Here is an 18,155-nt window from a genome sequence, read left to right as displayed (position 1 = left end):
ATTCAAAGTGAAAAAGACACGTTGGATGACACCTCCTAAAGGCTGCAAAAACTTGTGCAGCATGGCTTTGATGAGCTGCTCAGATTCATAAAGCTGAAGACACTGATCACTCAAAATTAAGTCATGAAACACATTAACACACACACACACCCTCAGCTGCAGTGGAAGGACACAAAGGAAACCTAGACCTATGTTTAGAAGCACTGCAAAGGATACTCCATGCAAAAAAACATTCCTAAGGTGCATTTGCATCCTATTTGAATGGTTATGGTGTGGTTTTCTTTCTCCTGCTCTGGAAATAATTGGGCCAGAGAGGTAGGAAAGCTGTGCATCCACACTTCACACATGAATAATGCAGGGCTTATATCTGCCTCACCACATACTTTAAAAACCTGTAGTCTGCACTCCTGTATTTACTCAGTGAAGTGATGTGTAAATAAATGAGCTTCATAAAAATAAATATTTCTTGATTTGTTTCACAGCTGGGATACAGAGGGAATGAGTTTAAGAAACACACAGCAAATCAATATCTGTGTGAGTAGTGTGGGACTCTAAGCTCCATCTCTCTGCCAGCGAAACTTTTGCATACCCTCTCAGAATTTAGATTAGAGAATGAATCCTTGGAAAAGCTCAGTTGATAATTTTATGGAAAAATGATCTCTGGATACACAGTTCTCAGAACTATTTTCAAGTTCTTACAGAAAGATCCTTCAGTCAGCAGAATGACTTTTTATTCTAAGCTTCTTTTGCACATCTCAGTGCCCCCAACTGCAGTTCAGTGAAACACTTAAACCCCCCCACACTGTGGTCCTTTAATGGCATGCACCATGAGCTCCCCACTTCCTAAACTCCACACCTGCAGGAGTTGCCAGTAATACCTGACATCACTTGCTTACGTGTAAACCTGCTGATAGACAGAGAGGGAAATAGATTAAAAATCAGTCCCAGCCCTCAAAGCCCAGTAACCACCCTATCTACTGAAGTCACTCAATAGGAGGAGTCAGAAGTGCAGAAGCTTGACTACAGCTTTATTTTCTGCTTCCTACTCACTCACTTCATTGGTGTCATTCAGTTGTGCTAGACATCTAGCATAAGGAAACACTCAATTTGCCACTTGTTTGTGGATATCACTCATCACTTTTCCTCCACTTCCACATGCTGAAATTGTGTTTCTTCCTCTGTTTGATATACTGGGTGAATTCAGGTAAGAACCATTAGCTTGCTTGTAATGTGGAATCTTTGCTTTAATCAAACATTAAAAGAATGAATACTCCTTGATTTAAATTGGCCAAAAGATTAAGATAAAACCTTATGAATTATGCCTAATGGACCAGATGATTAGTAAAAAGAATTCAATAACTTTGAAACTGAAACGTAAGTTCTTGCTTTAAAGTAAATAGAACCAAGCCTGATACTTTATCAGTGGTTGTACTTTGCCCAGAGACCTGCTCAGGTATGTGCACTTTGTACAAAGTAGACATAATCATGAAATAGTCTTAATGTACTCATGTGAGTTTATTGGTTTTTGCTGGTGTGATAGGTGCTTAGATTTTCAAGGTACGTGTTACATTTTTAAATAGTAATATTTAGTTGCAAAAAAGACTGTGCACTGAAGATTTTCCCCTTTTCAACCACATAAGATAATTAAAATTCTTACAAACATGAGTAAGAAAGTTACAATTAAACATTAGCTTGTTAAAAATGCATGCTTAACAGCCCAATGCCTACATGTGTGTGTTTTGATTGCACAGAAAGGAGTGAGTACTCCAAGAAGAGAGCACAAAGGGCAGCTGGGTATTGCTTCCAGTGTTCAATGAGAAACAAGAGTTTTTAAACTTCCCCCTATGACTCCTCACTAAGCAATTCAAAGTATTAAATCTATAAGCCTATTTGTATTACTTATCTAATTTCACAGTAAAAACATCATCATTTTGCTTTTATTCTGTATTTACTTTTGAAAGAATAACTTCTGTCATTTCACAGCCAAGAGTAAAGGAGTTGCTTCTCTTTGACATTTGGCAGCTAGTAAATAGGTTTGGCAGTGAAAATAATTTCCTTGTGGTAGATTTCTCACTCCCATAGAACAGACTGTATCTGGTTTATCTCACTGTCATTCCACTGGTTTTATTTCTACCAATCAAATGATTAAAAAAATTCAAAATATTTAAAGGGATATAGAGCATTACCTTAGCATGATTCTTTTATATTTTAGATATGAAAGAGCGAATTTTAAGGATCAGTGATTAAACTTGGATTTAAAGACCAGATCAGGCAAAATGAGAGTTTCATGTTGTACCTTTGAAACTATAATCAAATGACTGGGTTTTATTTTCACTTTGTAGATGAAGTTAGTGTAATGAAATTTATATTCTCTTTTTATCATAATTTACAAACATATGAAACCAGAAATCAAATGTGACACATATTTTAACATCTCAGGATCATGTCACAGGCATGACATTTTACCAGGTTCTTGATTATTATTTTTATAAAATTCAAGTCCATTTCAGCTGAACAGTTTTCAGTTTCAGAACTTCTTGGATAAGTCCAAGTGATGAAATGAGTTGTCTCCCATATCACTTATTAGTTAATAATCTGTCTAGGAATCTCAGTTAAAGTTATTTATATTATTATGTGTTTAAATGAGGAAAACAATGGTATTTATTTTTCAATATAATTTGGTCTTTTTCTCCATGTAATAATTGTAGTTACTGCCATGATAGGATGATAGGTATGAAACTTTGGACTGGTTGGTTTGCAGCAGGGAGTTTCAGGCTATTTTTAACACTGTGTAACTTCAAGCCTGCTCTTGTTTGGACTATATCCATTTTTAGTTTGTGCTGTCCAGCCCAGAGGTGACCAATCTAGGCCTTGTAAATACGTGGTTTGTCATTAGAGGTGATTGGTCTAGTTCCCTTAAGTTGTGAATTAGTGTCTTTAGTGCCTTTACTGAATTTTTACTGCACCTTGAATGCCATAATTCACATTTTTCAGCTTTGCTTAGACCTGACCTGTAGTATTGAACACATATTTCAGATACTTTGTAAGTCACCCACGCTTGCCTTTGGCAACTTTAAGACAGGCTGCAGGCTTGCTGTCCATCTCAGATGTGGTGGATTTGGCTCTGGCTGCAAGCTGCTCTCTGGGAAAAGGAGAAGGGCTGGAACTGCTTCTCTTATGACTCAAGAAATCTGAGAAATTCAGGTTATTTTTTTAATATTATTTTTAAGGAACTAAGATGACACTATTTCTCTTCTCACTTTTGCTTTCTTGAAAGTGACTTGTTTTGCAAAGGTTTCAATGATGGAAGAGTTGAAAAGGTGCCATCAAGTAACAGAGAGAAAAAAGTATTGTGTAAAGTAATGTAACTCACTGGAAGTCAAGAGATGGGCCAAAATCCTTGGCCAAAAAAAACCTAACACCATAGCAAAGGTGAAGAGGCCATTGCAGAAGAACTGACAGGTGTTGGTGTTCTGACCAGAGTCCCAAAGTGGTTTATCCACACAATGTGACCTCAGCAGCCAAAAGAGATCTTTAAAGTGTGAACTTTGGATGTTGATAACCAGACAGGGGAGAAATTTAGTCGTTAGAAATTTCGTTTTTTAGACTAAAAATTAAAATCTCCATCCTCTTGTTGACCAGCTTAATCTGGTACACCGTAACTGCCCAAGTACAGAGAGAAATGCTAAATCTTACTGTTTGTCACGTGCCATTGTGTATGCTGACCTTAATTCTTATTTTTTCAAACTCAGAGCAAGATTCTTTGTTTTTTCTGCCTTTGTTTCTTGGTAATGGTGCCATTATCATGATCCAGAACTAGGAAAGGGTTCTGGATCATTTCTGTTTTGTCAAGCAGCTATTTCTTACTGTTAGATCAAACAAATAATGTCTAAGGATTGGCAGCACGGCCACCCTGGCCCAAAGAGGAAGAAACAACCACAACAGCCTTCCTGTTTATACAGCACACACTTCTTGTGAAAAACTTCTGAGAACCTGGCTTTGATGGTGAAGTAAAGGATCTTATCAACTGGCTACTAATTAGTACTTATAAGGAGAAAATACACTGTTCAGGAAAAACTGGGATAATTTCACATTTGAAGGGTTCAGAGGAGCTCAGTGGTATCTGCAGAGTCATTAGTTAAATGTGGTTCCTTGTTCAAGTGCATGTTTTATCACCTCTTTCCAAAAGTCAAGAGTAAAGAAAATGGAAGTTCTCCACTTTCAGCAGAAAAAGATATGGAAAGGAAAGGGAAGAGGTGGTATTTCAGGTAGCCCAGCTCATCAAATGACTGTCTCAACATTTTCATCTTTTTCAGATGAGGGGGAAAAATGTCCCAAATTTACAGACCTTAACATAGGCAATGCTTTGTCTGGAACAGAACTCCATGTCCAGCTACTCCTGTACACAAGGGAAAATCAAGATTGTGCTGAGAGACTCATTGAACACAATGTTGCTGCATCTGAGTACCTGAATACAACCAAGAAAATTGTCTTTGTTATTCATGGCTTCAGGCCAACAGGATCTCCTCCAGCGTGGCTGGGTGACATGAAGAAGCTTTTACTGTCTTCAGAGGATATTAATCTCATTATAGTTGATTGGAATCGTGGTGCTACCACTGTGAATTACATAACTGCTGTGGAAAACTGCAGAAAAGTTCCAGAAATACTGAAGAATTATGTTGATCAGATGCTGGTAAGGCAGAGCATTGCATCTGTTCTGAATGAGTGTGAAGAGCATGGTTTAAGTTGGAATGGATATTAAAAATATATCCATAGAGAAGTCCAGTGAACAAGATCAAATGACATTTCTTTGTAGAGGTATTACCAGCTTTACTTGCAGTTATTATTGCATATAGTTAACTTCACCTGAGTTCCTAATTCCCTTTCACTCAAATGTGCCTGAAAGTGCATCTGATTTCTTGAACCAGCTGGAAGTTTTAGGTCTTCTGGAAAGAGTGAATTCAGCAGTGGGAAAGTGGAGGGAGAGATGTTTAAATAGTATGCAGCATAAACATTTTACAAAGGCATTTCTCTACTATTTTTATTATTAATTTACAGTAAATAAAGGTTTTAAATGAGAAATAAGCAACTGGCAAAGATATAAATATTCATTCCAAAATGGTATAAACTTTTTGTCTCTAGAGGCAGTTCCTGAAACAATAGTTGATTGGTCTTAACTGGATGTTATATTTATTGCTTGATCAAATGGACAAAACATGTGATGATGTTATTTGTGCTGTTGGCTGATTTGTCACTTGAATTTTCATCTTTTCTCACCACTTATTTCTCAGCCATTCTCAGAAATTTTGAATGCTGTGTTGAAGGGGGATAGAATATAAGAAAATAAAGGTACTGCAGAAAGTAATCTTACCCCTAAGGAGTTGCAGCTGGGCCAATTATCAAGGATCAGGAACAGGCCTGACTCTACCAGGGCACAGCTGTAAGCAGTGAGAAGAAGAGTGCTATAAAAGAGTGGGGTGGGTGGCTGAGAAGGGGACTGGAGTCAGTTGGCTGCTTGGTGAAAGAGAGTGCACGAGAGAGTCAGTGCTCTGAGGAGCTGCCCCAGAGAAACACCAGGAAGGTATGGAACTTTTGTGATAAGGAGACACCAGAATGGAACCCCTGCAATAAGATGACAACACTGTACAGTAAAAGAATGTTCCTATGGAATTCCAGAAAAACATCCTATGTTTTGAGAAAGGCTTTCTTTCCTTTCATCTCAGCCTATCAGATACAGTGATAGCAATTTGCAATTGTGCCAGTAGATTTATTGTTATGGAATAAAAAATAATAAATAGGACTATGAGAAGCTTAATTATGTTAATTGCTGCTTTCAGATCTGCCTGGTAAATGGTGACAGTGTGTGTGAGTCCTGAAAGTGGTGGGGGAGGAGGGTCTGTAGTGTCCCATAGCTATCACTTTCACACTTCCAAGCTGTTGTGAGACCTTTCTAATTAATTTTGAGACATACTAATATTTCAGATCCTGTGTGTCACCCTATCATTTTGTCGGGATTCCAACTAGGTCAGCTGATGCTGTTCTAGAGTTCTTCTGTAGATTTTCATTTGGGTTTTTTTGAATACTGCCTGCCTTGTAGAATAGGCATTTTAAGGTGAGCATTTTGCACCATTATTCAGCAGTTGTGTGACATAAATATTTGTTAATGGTATTATATTTTGAATTTATTTTATTAGAAGGTTAAAGCAGGGCAAGATTCTTTTTTTTCCTATTTCATTGTTTTGGTTCAACTTTCATCTAATAAATGTGTTCCTCTTCCCTTCCCTGCTTCCCTTCTAACTAATGTGGTATTTCAGGAGAAATGTGGCTCAAGCTTCCTTTTTACATTTTTCTAGTTAAAAAATTCATAATTTCTACGCTTTAACTAATGTAGGATTGCAAACTGAAAGGAACTTCATAATATCAATTTTTTTTTTAGAGCTAGAAAATTAGAAATATAGATTAAAGTACCAACCAAAAGTGAAAACTAAATCAGCCTAGTGATTTCTGTTCCATTCATTCTGTACATGACTGGCTTTGGTGTTTTTTTTCTCCTGATAGGTGGGTGGAGCTTCTCTTGACTCTCTGTATATCATTGGAGTTAGTCTTGGAGCTCATATAGCTGGTTTTGTTGGCCAGATGTATAATGGCAAACTTGGCAGAATTACAGGTAAGGCCTTTAATCCCAGTGCACATATTCTGTTGTACCTTGTATTGTTGTCAGAGCTCTGAGACATCGACAAACGAGAACTGAATATTTAATGACTTACATGAGGAAAAATATAGCCCTGATAGCAGTTCAGGAAATGGGGCAAGTTTGCTTTCAGGACACAAATTACAGATTAAATTTTCCCAAGTTGTTACCTCTAGTCTCTCAAATGAAAATTGAGTGCTTCATTTAGATGACTTAAATGATATGCTACCTGAGTGTCTGACTAGTTGTGTTCTGGATGTTAGGGCAGTTATATTGGGCATTTTGGTTTTATAAAGTGTATAATAGGTATGGTATTTTCTAGGGAAAAGGACAAAAAAAATTTTCCTGACTTGATCCCCAGTGCTGTTGGCTTATATTCATCTGAATAAATGGGAGATGGGCACATCTGGTTATGGAAAGAGAGAAATTCAACATATGGGTTGATCAGTCTTGTGGAAGCAATCTTTGCCTTTCTTAGCAAATTGAAGAGAAAAAGCATGGTTTTAAAAAAATTTTTACACCAAGAAAATGAAGAATCACTGCTGAATAATGTTCAGATGTTGGTCTTTGATATATCTGTAGAAAGAGCCCGGGGTTTGTGATGCAAATGTTGTTTTTGTTCAGGTCTGGATCCAGCAGGCCCTTCATTCACTGGAGAACCTCCAGAGCGCAGACTGGATCCCACTGATGCACAGTTTGTGGATGTCATCCATTCAGATATTGATGGTAAGAGCAGAGCCTTGGCTTGCCTCTTTCAGCCTGAGGAGAGGCAGGAAAGCAAAAGGAAAGGGTTAAACTGTTTCAGTTACATCCAGATAGAGCTGCAAGAGTATATTTTCTGTTAGCATGAGCTTTCTTTTGCTGTGCAAATCTGTATGAGCACAGAGGTTGTAAGCACATGGTTATCACTGAATTAATCCCTTCTGAGACAGTCAGGCTCTGCTGTATCAACTTAGTACATCACATTTTAAGCCATTGCTTAAAACACTAAATCATGTTACTAAAAGGTTAAAAAGAAGAACATTGTAAAATGTTTCATCTATGCTTTAATCTCGGGTTTCATTTTTTCCTCCAAACAATAGTAAACCTTTAATACCACAATTGTCCCATTATTTGTATGGTTTCATATCAATTTCTTTAATAATATTAAAATTTAAGCATTTTCCTATACAAATTTCACTGTCAGGCTGTAAGATACCAATTTTTGTAGTGTTCCCTATTATGTGAATAGAGATAATGTGTGGCAAAAAGGAAGGTAGGTCAGGTTGAATTAACTCTTACTCATGGAATTTTGCTCACTTTTATAGGACAGATACAGGTTTTCTTACTTTGATTTACTGCTAATATTAGTGTAGTTCAGAATCCAACATCTTGTAAAAAAATGGAAAATTTTTATCTAATGAAAATTGCACTGGGAAAGAATTTTTGTTGGAGAGGGTATGACTTTCATAAATTTATTTATGTAAATAATATCTCAGTTACAGCTGTTTCTGTTCTTTCTCTTTTGGAGTAGCAGGAATCTTACACAATTTTGTATACGTTTGCATACAGAATTTTACATATATATAATTTTCTTAAAGAGCAAAAAACCCTTGACTTTTATGTCATAGTATGACTTTGATTTACAGTACAAAAAGAATGGTGAAATTGAAAAAAAAATTCTTTAAGACCTCCATGATTTTTGAATGAATTTGATGATATTTGCCTATGTAATCCTGTTTATGGGCTTTTTTTTCATTCATGATGTTTTTACTTTAGTACTAGGTTTCAAGAAGCCTTTAGGAACCATTGATTTCTATCCAAACGGAGGAATGGATCAGCCTGGTTGTCCAAAAACATTTTTCAGTGGTAAATAAAAATCTGTTTATTTAATGAGAAGAAAAGTTTGAGATCAAATCAAAAAAGGTTAAATTTAATTGAATGTACACTGTACTTTGTCAGTAATATGGGACCTGAGACTATTATTTTTCTTTTGCTGCACAGGGATGGAAAAGAAAGCAGACAAAGATATTTGAAAATAATCTTGCTATAACATAAGTTGCTGTAACATAAATTTACCATCATATATTTAATATTGGCATGATGGAATTATGTTATTGTATTATATATAAATCCTGAACATAATGATCATTATTTTTCCTTGGTTGTATGGGTCCAGGCTTTGGGGGAAGGTGTTGGTGTCCCAGAGGTTTGGGCAGGATCCCTTGCCTATGGCATGGAAGGCAAGGCTTCCATGTCCCCACTGTGTTTTAGGTTCCTCCTGGCTGGCAATGAGGAGCTAGGTTTTGGTGTTGATATGTCTTTTAGACTCTAGGATGAAACGAGTTTTATGAAATTCTTTTGATGCAGAATTCTTCTCATTTCAACTTCCATGAGCGTTAGGCAAGGCTGCTGGCAATTATTTTTGTTTTCTCTTTTGGATGTGTTTGTTTCTGTCAGTGTTTCCCATTACTAATTTGCACAGAGCTGCTGCAAAGGCATAAGGATTCCACTTGTGTGTCTCTGAGTAGGGGAGAATGTGCTAGCTTAAGGCAATCATCATCTCCACAATTCCCAAAGTTTGCGTTGTCAGGAAAGGAAGGAATTTATTTCCCCAGAAAACTAGAGAGAAGAATCTTTGAAGTGTTCCTCATGGTAATTTTCTTTGGCCAAAATTGTCACTCAGAGTGGTAAAGCACTGGCACAGGTTTCATTGGGAAGTTGTGGATCTCCCACAGGATGAACCCTGGGAGTGTGCAAGGCAAGGCTGGATGGGGCTCTGAGAAACTCGGTGTAGTAGAAGGTGTCCCTGCCCAAGGCAGAGGAGTTGGAACAGGATGCTATTTAAGGTCCCTTCCAACCCAAACCATTCTATGATTCTACTTATACAAAATCCTTTTTTAATTAATAAAAATTATTAAATATTCTATTTATATTTCTTTTTTGTCTTCCCTGAAGGACTTCAGTATTTTAAATGTGACCATCAGAGATCTGTCTTCCTCTTCTTATCGTCTTTGAAAAGCAAGTGCGACTTGATAACATATCCTTGTGACTCTTACCTCGATTACAAGAGAGGAAAATGTGTTGATTGTGATGCTTTCCAGCCAATGTCCTGCCCAGTAGTGGGTAAGTGCTACCATATCTCTTGTGGGCTGGGTGAGATTTCCTGGGAAGTTAAAGCAGTTTCAAGTTCATGGGTTTGTCTGCTTTACAGTTATCTCTGTTAGGCACAGGTGCTGAATGTTCCCTTGGAATTTGTGCTGGGATGTGCATGTTATGTTAGTTGGATCAGGTTAGAAGAAAAAACATGGACAAATCTGTGGGCTATTTTCTGAAAACCCAACCATAATGAGCCCTTGTAGTAGGACAGACTTCCCCAACATGGTTGTTAGCCAAGCCTGATGCACTTGGACAGAATGCCCAAGGTAGAGGTGGAGAAATATTTCCCCAGTCAGCTGCTGAGTCTGGGAACTGAGTGGAGAAGCAGCTTCCTTCTGCAGAAATCCTTCCTGCTCCCTGCTTTGCAGTGGCAGCTCTGCAGTCTGGAATTAGCCTTCCTTTTCCAGTCTAGGGAGAGAGATTAACAGGGAGAGAGAACAGGATCATCTGTTCTAGGAACAATGACTGTTATCAAGCCCCAAAACCAACAATCATGGATTGTATAAATTTCTTTCTATGTTAAATCCATCAGCTTAGGGAGTTTGCAGAGTATCTTATATTTTATTAAACAATAGCTAGAAATAGGCTAAAGAAATAAAATATGTTTAATGATGCAAATGAAAGAAAGGAAAGCTATTCTGAAAGTGCTCTCTGCAAATATGTGGGCTACATTTTTGGGGTTGTTTTTATTACCTCTGCAGGATTTTGTAAGTGCTACTGTTTGGAGTTAGTATCTGGACTAAAGAGGTTACTATTACATTATGACAATTTTAGTGGTACTGATATATTAGAGGAATTCAGTACTTGTATACTACAGTCTCTCTTACTCAGAGGATTCCTCCCTTTTTCTAGTCAGTTTCTTTCTCAGAGGGTATTTAAGGAAATTAAAGCCAAAATTGTCATGGTGTGAGATTTATTTTTGTGTAAATATATGTGTGTTTTGACTTTCCTAAATGTCTCAAATTAAATATTTCAACTTTGGATTTCAGGTTATCATGCTGATAGATGGAAAAAACTGTTGATACAATATAGTTCACCAACGAAAGCTTACTTTGATACCTCAAACAAAGACCCATTCTGCAGTGAGTGACTAAATCCATACTTAAAACTTCTTTATAAAAATTTATGACTTATTTTTTAGCTGATCTGGAGTGAAAACATGTTAAAAGTAGAAGTTAGTGTTAGTCACTGTGTAAGATGATGAAAATAAACCATGAACTAAGGGTCAGTTCACAGACTGGAGGAAGAAGAAAAAGTAATACTGGACGAACTGGGAAAGAAATGTACCTTTAAAAGTAATGGGATAGTCTGCCAAGAGGAAGAAGGAATCCAGAAAATGAGAATCAAGTGGGAGGGAAAAAGCAGGATTGAGGCAACCTGCTTTGATGGGATCAATGCTGCCATTTCCAGAGAGCAGGAAAGGGAAGCGAGACTGCCCTGGGTGGGGGACAAAAAAGAGAAATCTCCATGTTCCACCCCAGGAGGAGATCACCCTACAGTCAAAGCTTCTCCATGTCTCACCAGGAGTAAAACAGTGAAAGGAAAACTCAGCTGGCTGCTTCAGAGTTATACTCTGTGGCAATGAGCTCTCATGGCATGGGCTTCAGCTGCAGCAGTTTAGATACCTACCTACCCATGTAGATCCATCCTGGGTTCTCGTCCAATTTCTCTTAGAATTAAAAGATTCTATCGCCCTGAACAAGTGCCACACACACTTCTCATTAGTTATGTTTAAGGTTTTTCCATTTAGGGTATGGGGATAGGCTTACAGAGGATTAATGTGAAATTAGGTTTTCCCATTAGTTTTGTCCATCATCTTGGCAAGTTTTGTGACCAGGAATAGAGGGTCCAAGTCATGTTTGCTGACATTGTGTCTTCCAAAGGATTGAGTAGAGGTGAATGAAGTGAGATTTTACAGAATTTTTTTTAACATAAAATTTATGTAAAATAACTCCTCTTCCCAGTGTCTTTGAGCTCTACTCAAACCTGTTACTACTTCTCTCCCCTGCACCTCACTGGTGGTCATAAGAGTAAGAGAAGCAGAATAAGAAATATTGTAATGGCAGTATAAATTTAAAGGAAAATATGTGAGATCAAGAAAAAAAAATATGCAGAGTCAGGAAGAAAAACAAACCAGTCTGAAAAAGTGTGTTCATTAATTAAAGCCTTAATTATTAGATATGTGGAAGTCTGAGGAAACAAATTAACAAGAGGCCTTAAAAAAAAGGGAAATTGTAAACTTGAGACAAGGCTTCATATGAGGCTTGGTCTTTTAGGAGAGAACGATAATAAGGCACATGCCAAAACACAAAGACAGATTTTCTTGGTGTCCTGACTGAGAGCAGGAAAGGTGTGTGGTTCCAATCCTGGTGATGGCTACAGGAGGCCAGGTCAGGGTTTGTGAGGGCACAAGGCAGGTCAGCAGCAGGTCAGCTTTTTATTCTCCTTTGAACAGGGAGGGTAAAATACAGAGTCACTATTCCTATCACCTACCAGTAAATACATTTAACAGGGTGGGGATGCCAGCTGTTTCCTGTTGAGATCATTCTTTGGCTCTCATGATTTCCTGTTTCTTCCTGCAGTGTATAACTACTTACTGGACATTACTACCTGGAATAAAAGCATTAGGAGAGGTTTCATTAAAGTTAAAATTATAGACAATGCTGGAAACACAGTAGAGTCACAGATGAATAGGTATGTTGTTCTTTGTCTTTAAATACTTTTTAAAATTGCTTTATCGGACTATTCTGAGTTTTTTAAACCTTTTAACTTGTTGGCTTGCAAATTGAAAAAGTATCCTGAGTTTCTTAGTATTTGGCCATGGCCCCATTTCCTGGATGTGGCTCAGTATCAGGGGCAATGCCCTCACACCAGAGCAATCCTTTCCCAGGTCCTGGCTTGGTACTGGTTTGAATCCTGTTCTAGCTGGCTTTGTTCTAAATGCTCAAATTGATACATCCCACAAGATTTCCCAGTTAAATAATAATACTTATCAATAATGAATATTACTCAGCTAACAAAAGCCTGACTAAATTTTTTTTTTTTTTAGTGAAGCTTCAACATTTCAGCAATATAAAAGAGTCAAAATACTGACTGGATTTCACCAAGATATTGAAAAAATTGCAAAAATTTCCTTGACCTTTTCTACGAAGACTTTAGTAGGCCCAAAAAGAAAGCTTAGGATTCTTCAGATGAAGCTGAAATCCCTCAATAATCCAAAAAGGTGAGTGTTTGTCATGCATCACAGCTGGGTATCAATTAAGGCACTCAGGATGTTTTCTCAGTAACCTGTATTTCCTTGCATTAATTTTTTTAAATTGCTTATTTTTAAGTGTATGAATATTCTTATCATCCTGATGATCAAATTTGTCATGTGGAAGAGCTGCTGTGTACATTAACATTTAGTGCACAGCAGCTTGTACAGGGAGGTGTCACGCGTGCTGTGTGTCACAGCTGTGCTTTCCAGGACCAGCCTGACTTGCATGGCCAGCTTCTCCTCCATGAGATAAATTTTATCAAGCACTTTTCTGATTTTTCCCTTGTGTCTGTACACAGCTTTTCACACTCAGGGGTGAAATGGAGCACTTCAGCAACATGTGTGACTGGAATAGTTTTTTTGGTCTTACTGATGATTGTAAAAACGTCTCCTAAGATCAGAACACAATCTGTGTCTGCTTACAGTAAAAATTAAATAATCTGGGCTTTTTTTTTTTTGTAACTGAGTGTAAGTGCTAAGCTTTTATTAATTCTGATTTAAAATATTTCAGCATTATTATATGTTCATTTTTAAATCTCCAAATTTACTTGTACAGTAACTCTAGCAGTTAAATTTTGCATTTGCATCTTGTGAAAAGAGCATATTACATGGAATAGGTAAGAAACATCCAGGACTAGCAAGAGTACTTTATTTGAGTGTTATTAATTTGTTTCTTATTGATGACAGAGTCAAGAAAGTCTGAATTTAAAATAAGAACCTAAAATGCATATCAAATAATTAATAGCAAATGAGTAATAATGAGAATAATATGACAATACTTAGTAAGTCTTAAGTCAGTATATTTTATTAACTTGAGATGTAACACTTGAGGATTTCTTATATGGTGTATGACAATGGCCCAGTAGGAACTGGGTATGATACTTTACAAAAATTATTAAACCTTCTTAAATTAATCTACTATTTTAGTTTTACTGTGAAAGAGAAGATGGATGGGAGAAACTTAGGAAGAAACAAAAACCCCTCAGAAATCAAAATAGTACCCCAGAATGTACATACATTTGACTTTATTAACTTATTGAAAGCCATAAGTCTCAAACTCTCAGGTGAAAATGGCATGATTGTATTTCAAAGCATCTGGTGATGAGAGGGGGTGAAAAGTTCTAAATCATATTCCAATTTTTTTCTCAGCCCAGTGGTGATAAATCAGAAGATACATTTCATGTAAGCCTGTCAGCACCTGGGCCTTTCTCAGATAATGATCTAGCAAGCAAACAAGAGAGATTTTCAGTGAACAGCCCTTACAGGGTTTGAGTTTTCATTCCTGTTAGTCTGACTCTTGTTAGTTTAAAAGTAAGATGCCCTTGATATGCTTTAATGTAAGATCCACTGAAGTCCTTCCTGTGGAGCCTCATCAGATGGCAGCTGTAGAGGCATGGTAGATTCCTTTAGAGAGCAGTGAAAAATACTGTATTGAATCAGCATGTGAAGGTAATTTAAATGCAGATGTTACCGCACCATTGGTATAATTACCTAATTGCTCTTTGTAATTATACCAACCTATATTTACCTTATTTACATATAATTACAACAGTTACTTCAATACAGGATGATTAACTAGAAACTACATTAAAACTACTTAAATTATTCCCAACAAAGTAGTAGATAAAAACCAGGGGACAGATGCAGGGACAAAAGACAATAGGAGTGTCAGTCTCCCCAGGTCTGGGTTAATGGCAAACTGTGGGAGTTTGGGGAATATCACAGACAATTGTCTGCTGGGCTGATCCACTATCCACACACATGGTATGTGAATCTGGGAGTGCTGCAAGATACACAGAATTTTCATACCCTTCTTCTGATCCTTGAGATAAATAATTTCTGCTCACCCATAAAACCACAAAGTTTTGCTAACTTGTGCATGTCCAGGAGTCAGTAATCCCCAAAACCTTCTGAACCTGTCAGTGAATTCAGATGCAGTTAAAGAGGAAGGTGAATGTCTCAAAGAGACTTAGCCCAGACACCTCTGGGTTTTTTTGACCAAAACAAGAACAGAGATAATGTAATGAAGACCTTGCAAATACCTCTTCTGAACAAGTGTGGCATGCCCATGGTTTTTAGTAGACAGCAGAGAAGCCATTTAGATTGAGGGGTTAAGGAAGCCTCACCTGAAAACATTTTTTGTGTTTTGCTCCTTTTTGTTGAACCTGCTCCCTGCTCAGGGCTGCTCTCCTGTGAGGCATTCCTGTAACTCAGTAATCACAATCTGAGATGGGTTGCACTTCAAATGAGATAAACTTTGTTTTCCAACTTATTTTTATTTCTAGAATTCAGCATAATGGTTTGGTTAGGTATTTTGGCCCCTGTGGTTAGATATAAATAATACTACAAAAATACTATAATAATGAAACATTGAATTCAAATCAAAACAAATTGTTGATGGATTGGATGAAATGTGAGTCCTTTCACATAGAGACAGTTGGAGCCTTAACTGGTAGGAAATCTTATAAGAATGGGCAACAATGGAAATGCCTGGTGTGCTCTTCTCTCCTTTTGCTGTTTCACTGTATTCTACTTCCCAGGTTGAGGTGAATTATGTGGTATAGCCACATCTGAGTTCAGAGCAATAGAGAAGATAATTTTAAATAAGTCTCATAGCTTGTGTGCTAGGGAGGTGCCATTTGAGAGCGTGTCTGTCATTTTCCTGTTCAAACCAGCTCTCCCCATGCATTACAACAGTGCATGAAGAGCAGGACTCTGACCTGCCTCTGCCCTAAAAGGCAGAGCACTTTTATTGACCTCAAAAAGCATGTTTTTCATGTAAATGTGGTTCCCTTTGTGACCTCTTTGTGTTCATGTAGTATTAGTCAGCTGTGAGTTTTCTGGGTGCTTAGAAGACAGATTGATCTCTTGCATTAAAATTTCTTACACATGCTGTCATTGCAAGTGAAAGAGAAAATATTATGATGTGGTTCTTTGCTTTCCTATGTAAAATAAAAGCAGAGAAATTTTCCTACCTGGGGAACTCAAGATAAATTATTCAGGCCCTGTGTTAAGAGGAATTGTGCAGATTTTGGGTCATGCTGCTAAAGAGTTAATTTGAATGCAGATTAATAACTGTAATGGATGAAATGCTGCATCTTTGTGCTTCAGACCAGCGTGATATTCTTCTTTGCATCATCTAGCTGATGTTTGGTTGTTTTTCAGTCCATCGAAGCTATTCTAGGAATGCATGAAATAAGGTTTAAACTTAAACAAGGAGACACTTCTCGTCCTGAGTATTGTCTCTGAGAGCTGGTAAATACTGGAGGTTTAATAATTCAAATACTGGAATGTTTTTCTGCTAAATTTAACTTTTTCTGTTGTGAATTGTTTTCCTTTCTCTGCTTTTGTAGGCTACAGCTGTGCAGATACGATTTTGTACTGATGGAGAACACTGAAGTGACCTTCAAACCTATCCCTTGCTTTGAGAGGGGTACATGAAAAGAGAGCTACTACTAACCTAATTTCTCTCAGGGCAGTGACATTTTGATGCTTCCTCAGGATAAAGACTGCAATGAGAAAGGAAATGAGATAAGCTAGATTTATTTTTCAAGAGTCTACCTGATAATATGCATTACTTGTTCTGATTGCCTTAGGCTGAAATTAATCGAAAAGTTCAGACATGTATGTGCTTGGAAAATTATTTAAGTAAAGTAAATGTATCATGGTGGAGAACATGCAGTGGTCTTTTCATTATTTGTTAGCAATGAAGCAGCTACTGAATTAAATATGAATTATCTGCATAATCCTGGCACATTATTTGTCATACATATATTTAAATATTTATTATTTGTAATAGCTTTTACATGGAAACATAACGATCTGCCTACGAAATGAACTTAATATGCTGTACATATGATCTACAGATCTAATTCACAACAGTTTTGCAGTGCTGTGTCATTGGATAAATGCACTCATATTTTTTCTTTATGTAACATCTCACTATGAGGAGTGGAACAATAATATTTGTGAGTACATTTGTAAATTTTCTAGTTTAAATCTGTTGTCTCTATCATAGGTGAATGCCATTGCAGGCATTCAGATTTTTTTTATACCTGCTATGGACAGAGTAGTGTTGTTTATATGCAAAGTAATCTAATTTCTGTTCTGAAGAGAATAAGTTACAAGTGAAATAAATGTATTTTCATTTTGTTTCTGTTTGGGCCTCTTGGAATAAGAGCTGCTGCTCAGGTTGACACTGATGAATGCTTTCCACCTATTGGGATGTGAGCAGGAATAAATGGTACAAAAAGATTACCTCCTCCAATTCAGAAAATCACGTTTTCTTGTCGCTTTTCAGACTGCCTTTTCTGATGGAACTGAGTGGAGGAGAGATGGGAGAGAATTTTCTTCTGTAAGGCTGTTTTATGTGTTTGATGCTGGTTTCTCATGCCAATGCATCCTATGCACATTATCCACTTCCTTTCTCTCCCATGTCCCCTCTGTTCCTACACTTGACAGCAATGCTTGGTTTAACCTATTAACCAATTTCATCTGAATGTCCGTGGAATGAGATGTCCAAAACCTGGGAATTGTATGTTTTGTTGCAAGTCAAAAGCTGGGTAGCAAGGAAGATGGAATAGAGTGACCTAAGGCAGGTAGGCAGGCATGTTTTCACTGCTGGAGATGCTCCAGCATGCTGGTCAGACCATGCCAAGCTCTGAGTCAGCCATTTCCCATGCTTTTACTTGTCTGGATAAACCAAAAATACACAGACTGGTGGATGGCCATGCTTATGGACTGTCTCTTAAATAAAACCACCACAATTCTAGAGAAGCAATAATTGTTACTGTAGGCAATTACCATAACTTTAGGTAAATTCTCAGCTTTAGCATTTTACTATATAGTTCTTTGTTCCTTTTCTTTGAGACAGTCATTAGGAGATACACAGGAGAAGACATTTTTGACTGCTTATATGCTTGTGTATGAAGGGGGTGGATTTTTAAAATTTCTTTTTTTTTTTGTTTTTTGAAACTGCTGTTACTCTCCTCATTTCATTCTCCTCATTTCATTGTCCAGACTTTTATCTACCTAGTCTGACCTTAACAGGTCTCTGAATCTCCTTCCTCA

The 18,155-nt window shown here is 37.2% G+C and overlaps 1 protein-coding gene across 1 annotated transcript; it reads left to right on the top strand.

The window, feature by feature from the left end:
• The first annotated feature begins 957 nt into the window (after positions 1-957).
• Positions 958-16,760, top strand: LIPI (lipase I). The gene is made up of 10 exons (XM_009092646.4): positions 958-1,204; positions 4,317-4,693; positions 6,559-6,667; positions 7,316-7,417; positions 8,450-8,539; positions 9,629-9,796; positions 10,819-10,911; positions 12,412-12,523; positions 12,879-13,052; positions 16,439-16,760. Exons 1-10 carry the CDS (start codon positions 1,156-1,158, stop codon positions 16,524-16,526), a joined length of 1,362 nt encoding a protein of 453 aa, XP_009090894.1. The 5' UTR covers positions 958-1,155; the 3' UTR covers positions 16,527-16,760.
• The last annotated feature ends 1,395 nt before the right edge of the window (positions 16,761-18,155 follow it).

This window comes from Serinus canaria, chromosome 1 (assembly GCF_022539315.1).
Source record: "Serinus canaria isolate serCan28SL12 chromosome 1, serCan2020, whole genome shotgun sequence".
Classification (NCBI taxonomy): domain Eukaryota; kingdom Metazoa; phylum Chordata; class Aves; order Passeriformes; family Fringillidae; genus Serinus; species Serinus canaria.
This window is presented reverse-complemented; position numbering and strand designations above follow the sequence as displayed.

What these genes read in the sequence shown, in the direction of transcription:
- LIPI (XM_009092646.4), top strand. Translation starts at nt 1,156, where the DNA reads ATGCTGAAATTGTGTTTCTTCCTCTGTTTGATATACTGGGTGAATTCA. An exon ending in GATATACTGGGTGAATTCAG is followed by an intron (nt 1,205 to 4,316) that starts GTAAGAACCATT and finishes CATCTTTTTCAG; the next exon opens with ATGAGGGGGAAAAATGTCCC. An exon ending in CATCCATTCAGATATTGATG is followed by an intron (nt 7,418 to 8,449) that starts GTAAGAGCAGAG and finishes TTTTTACTTTAG; the next exon opens with TACTAGGTTTCAAGAAGCCT.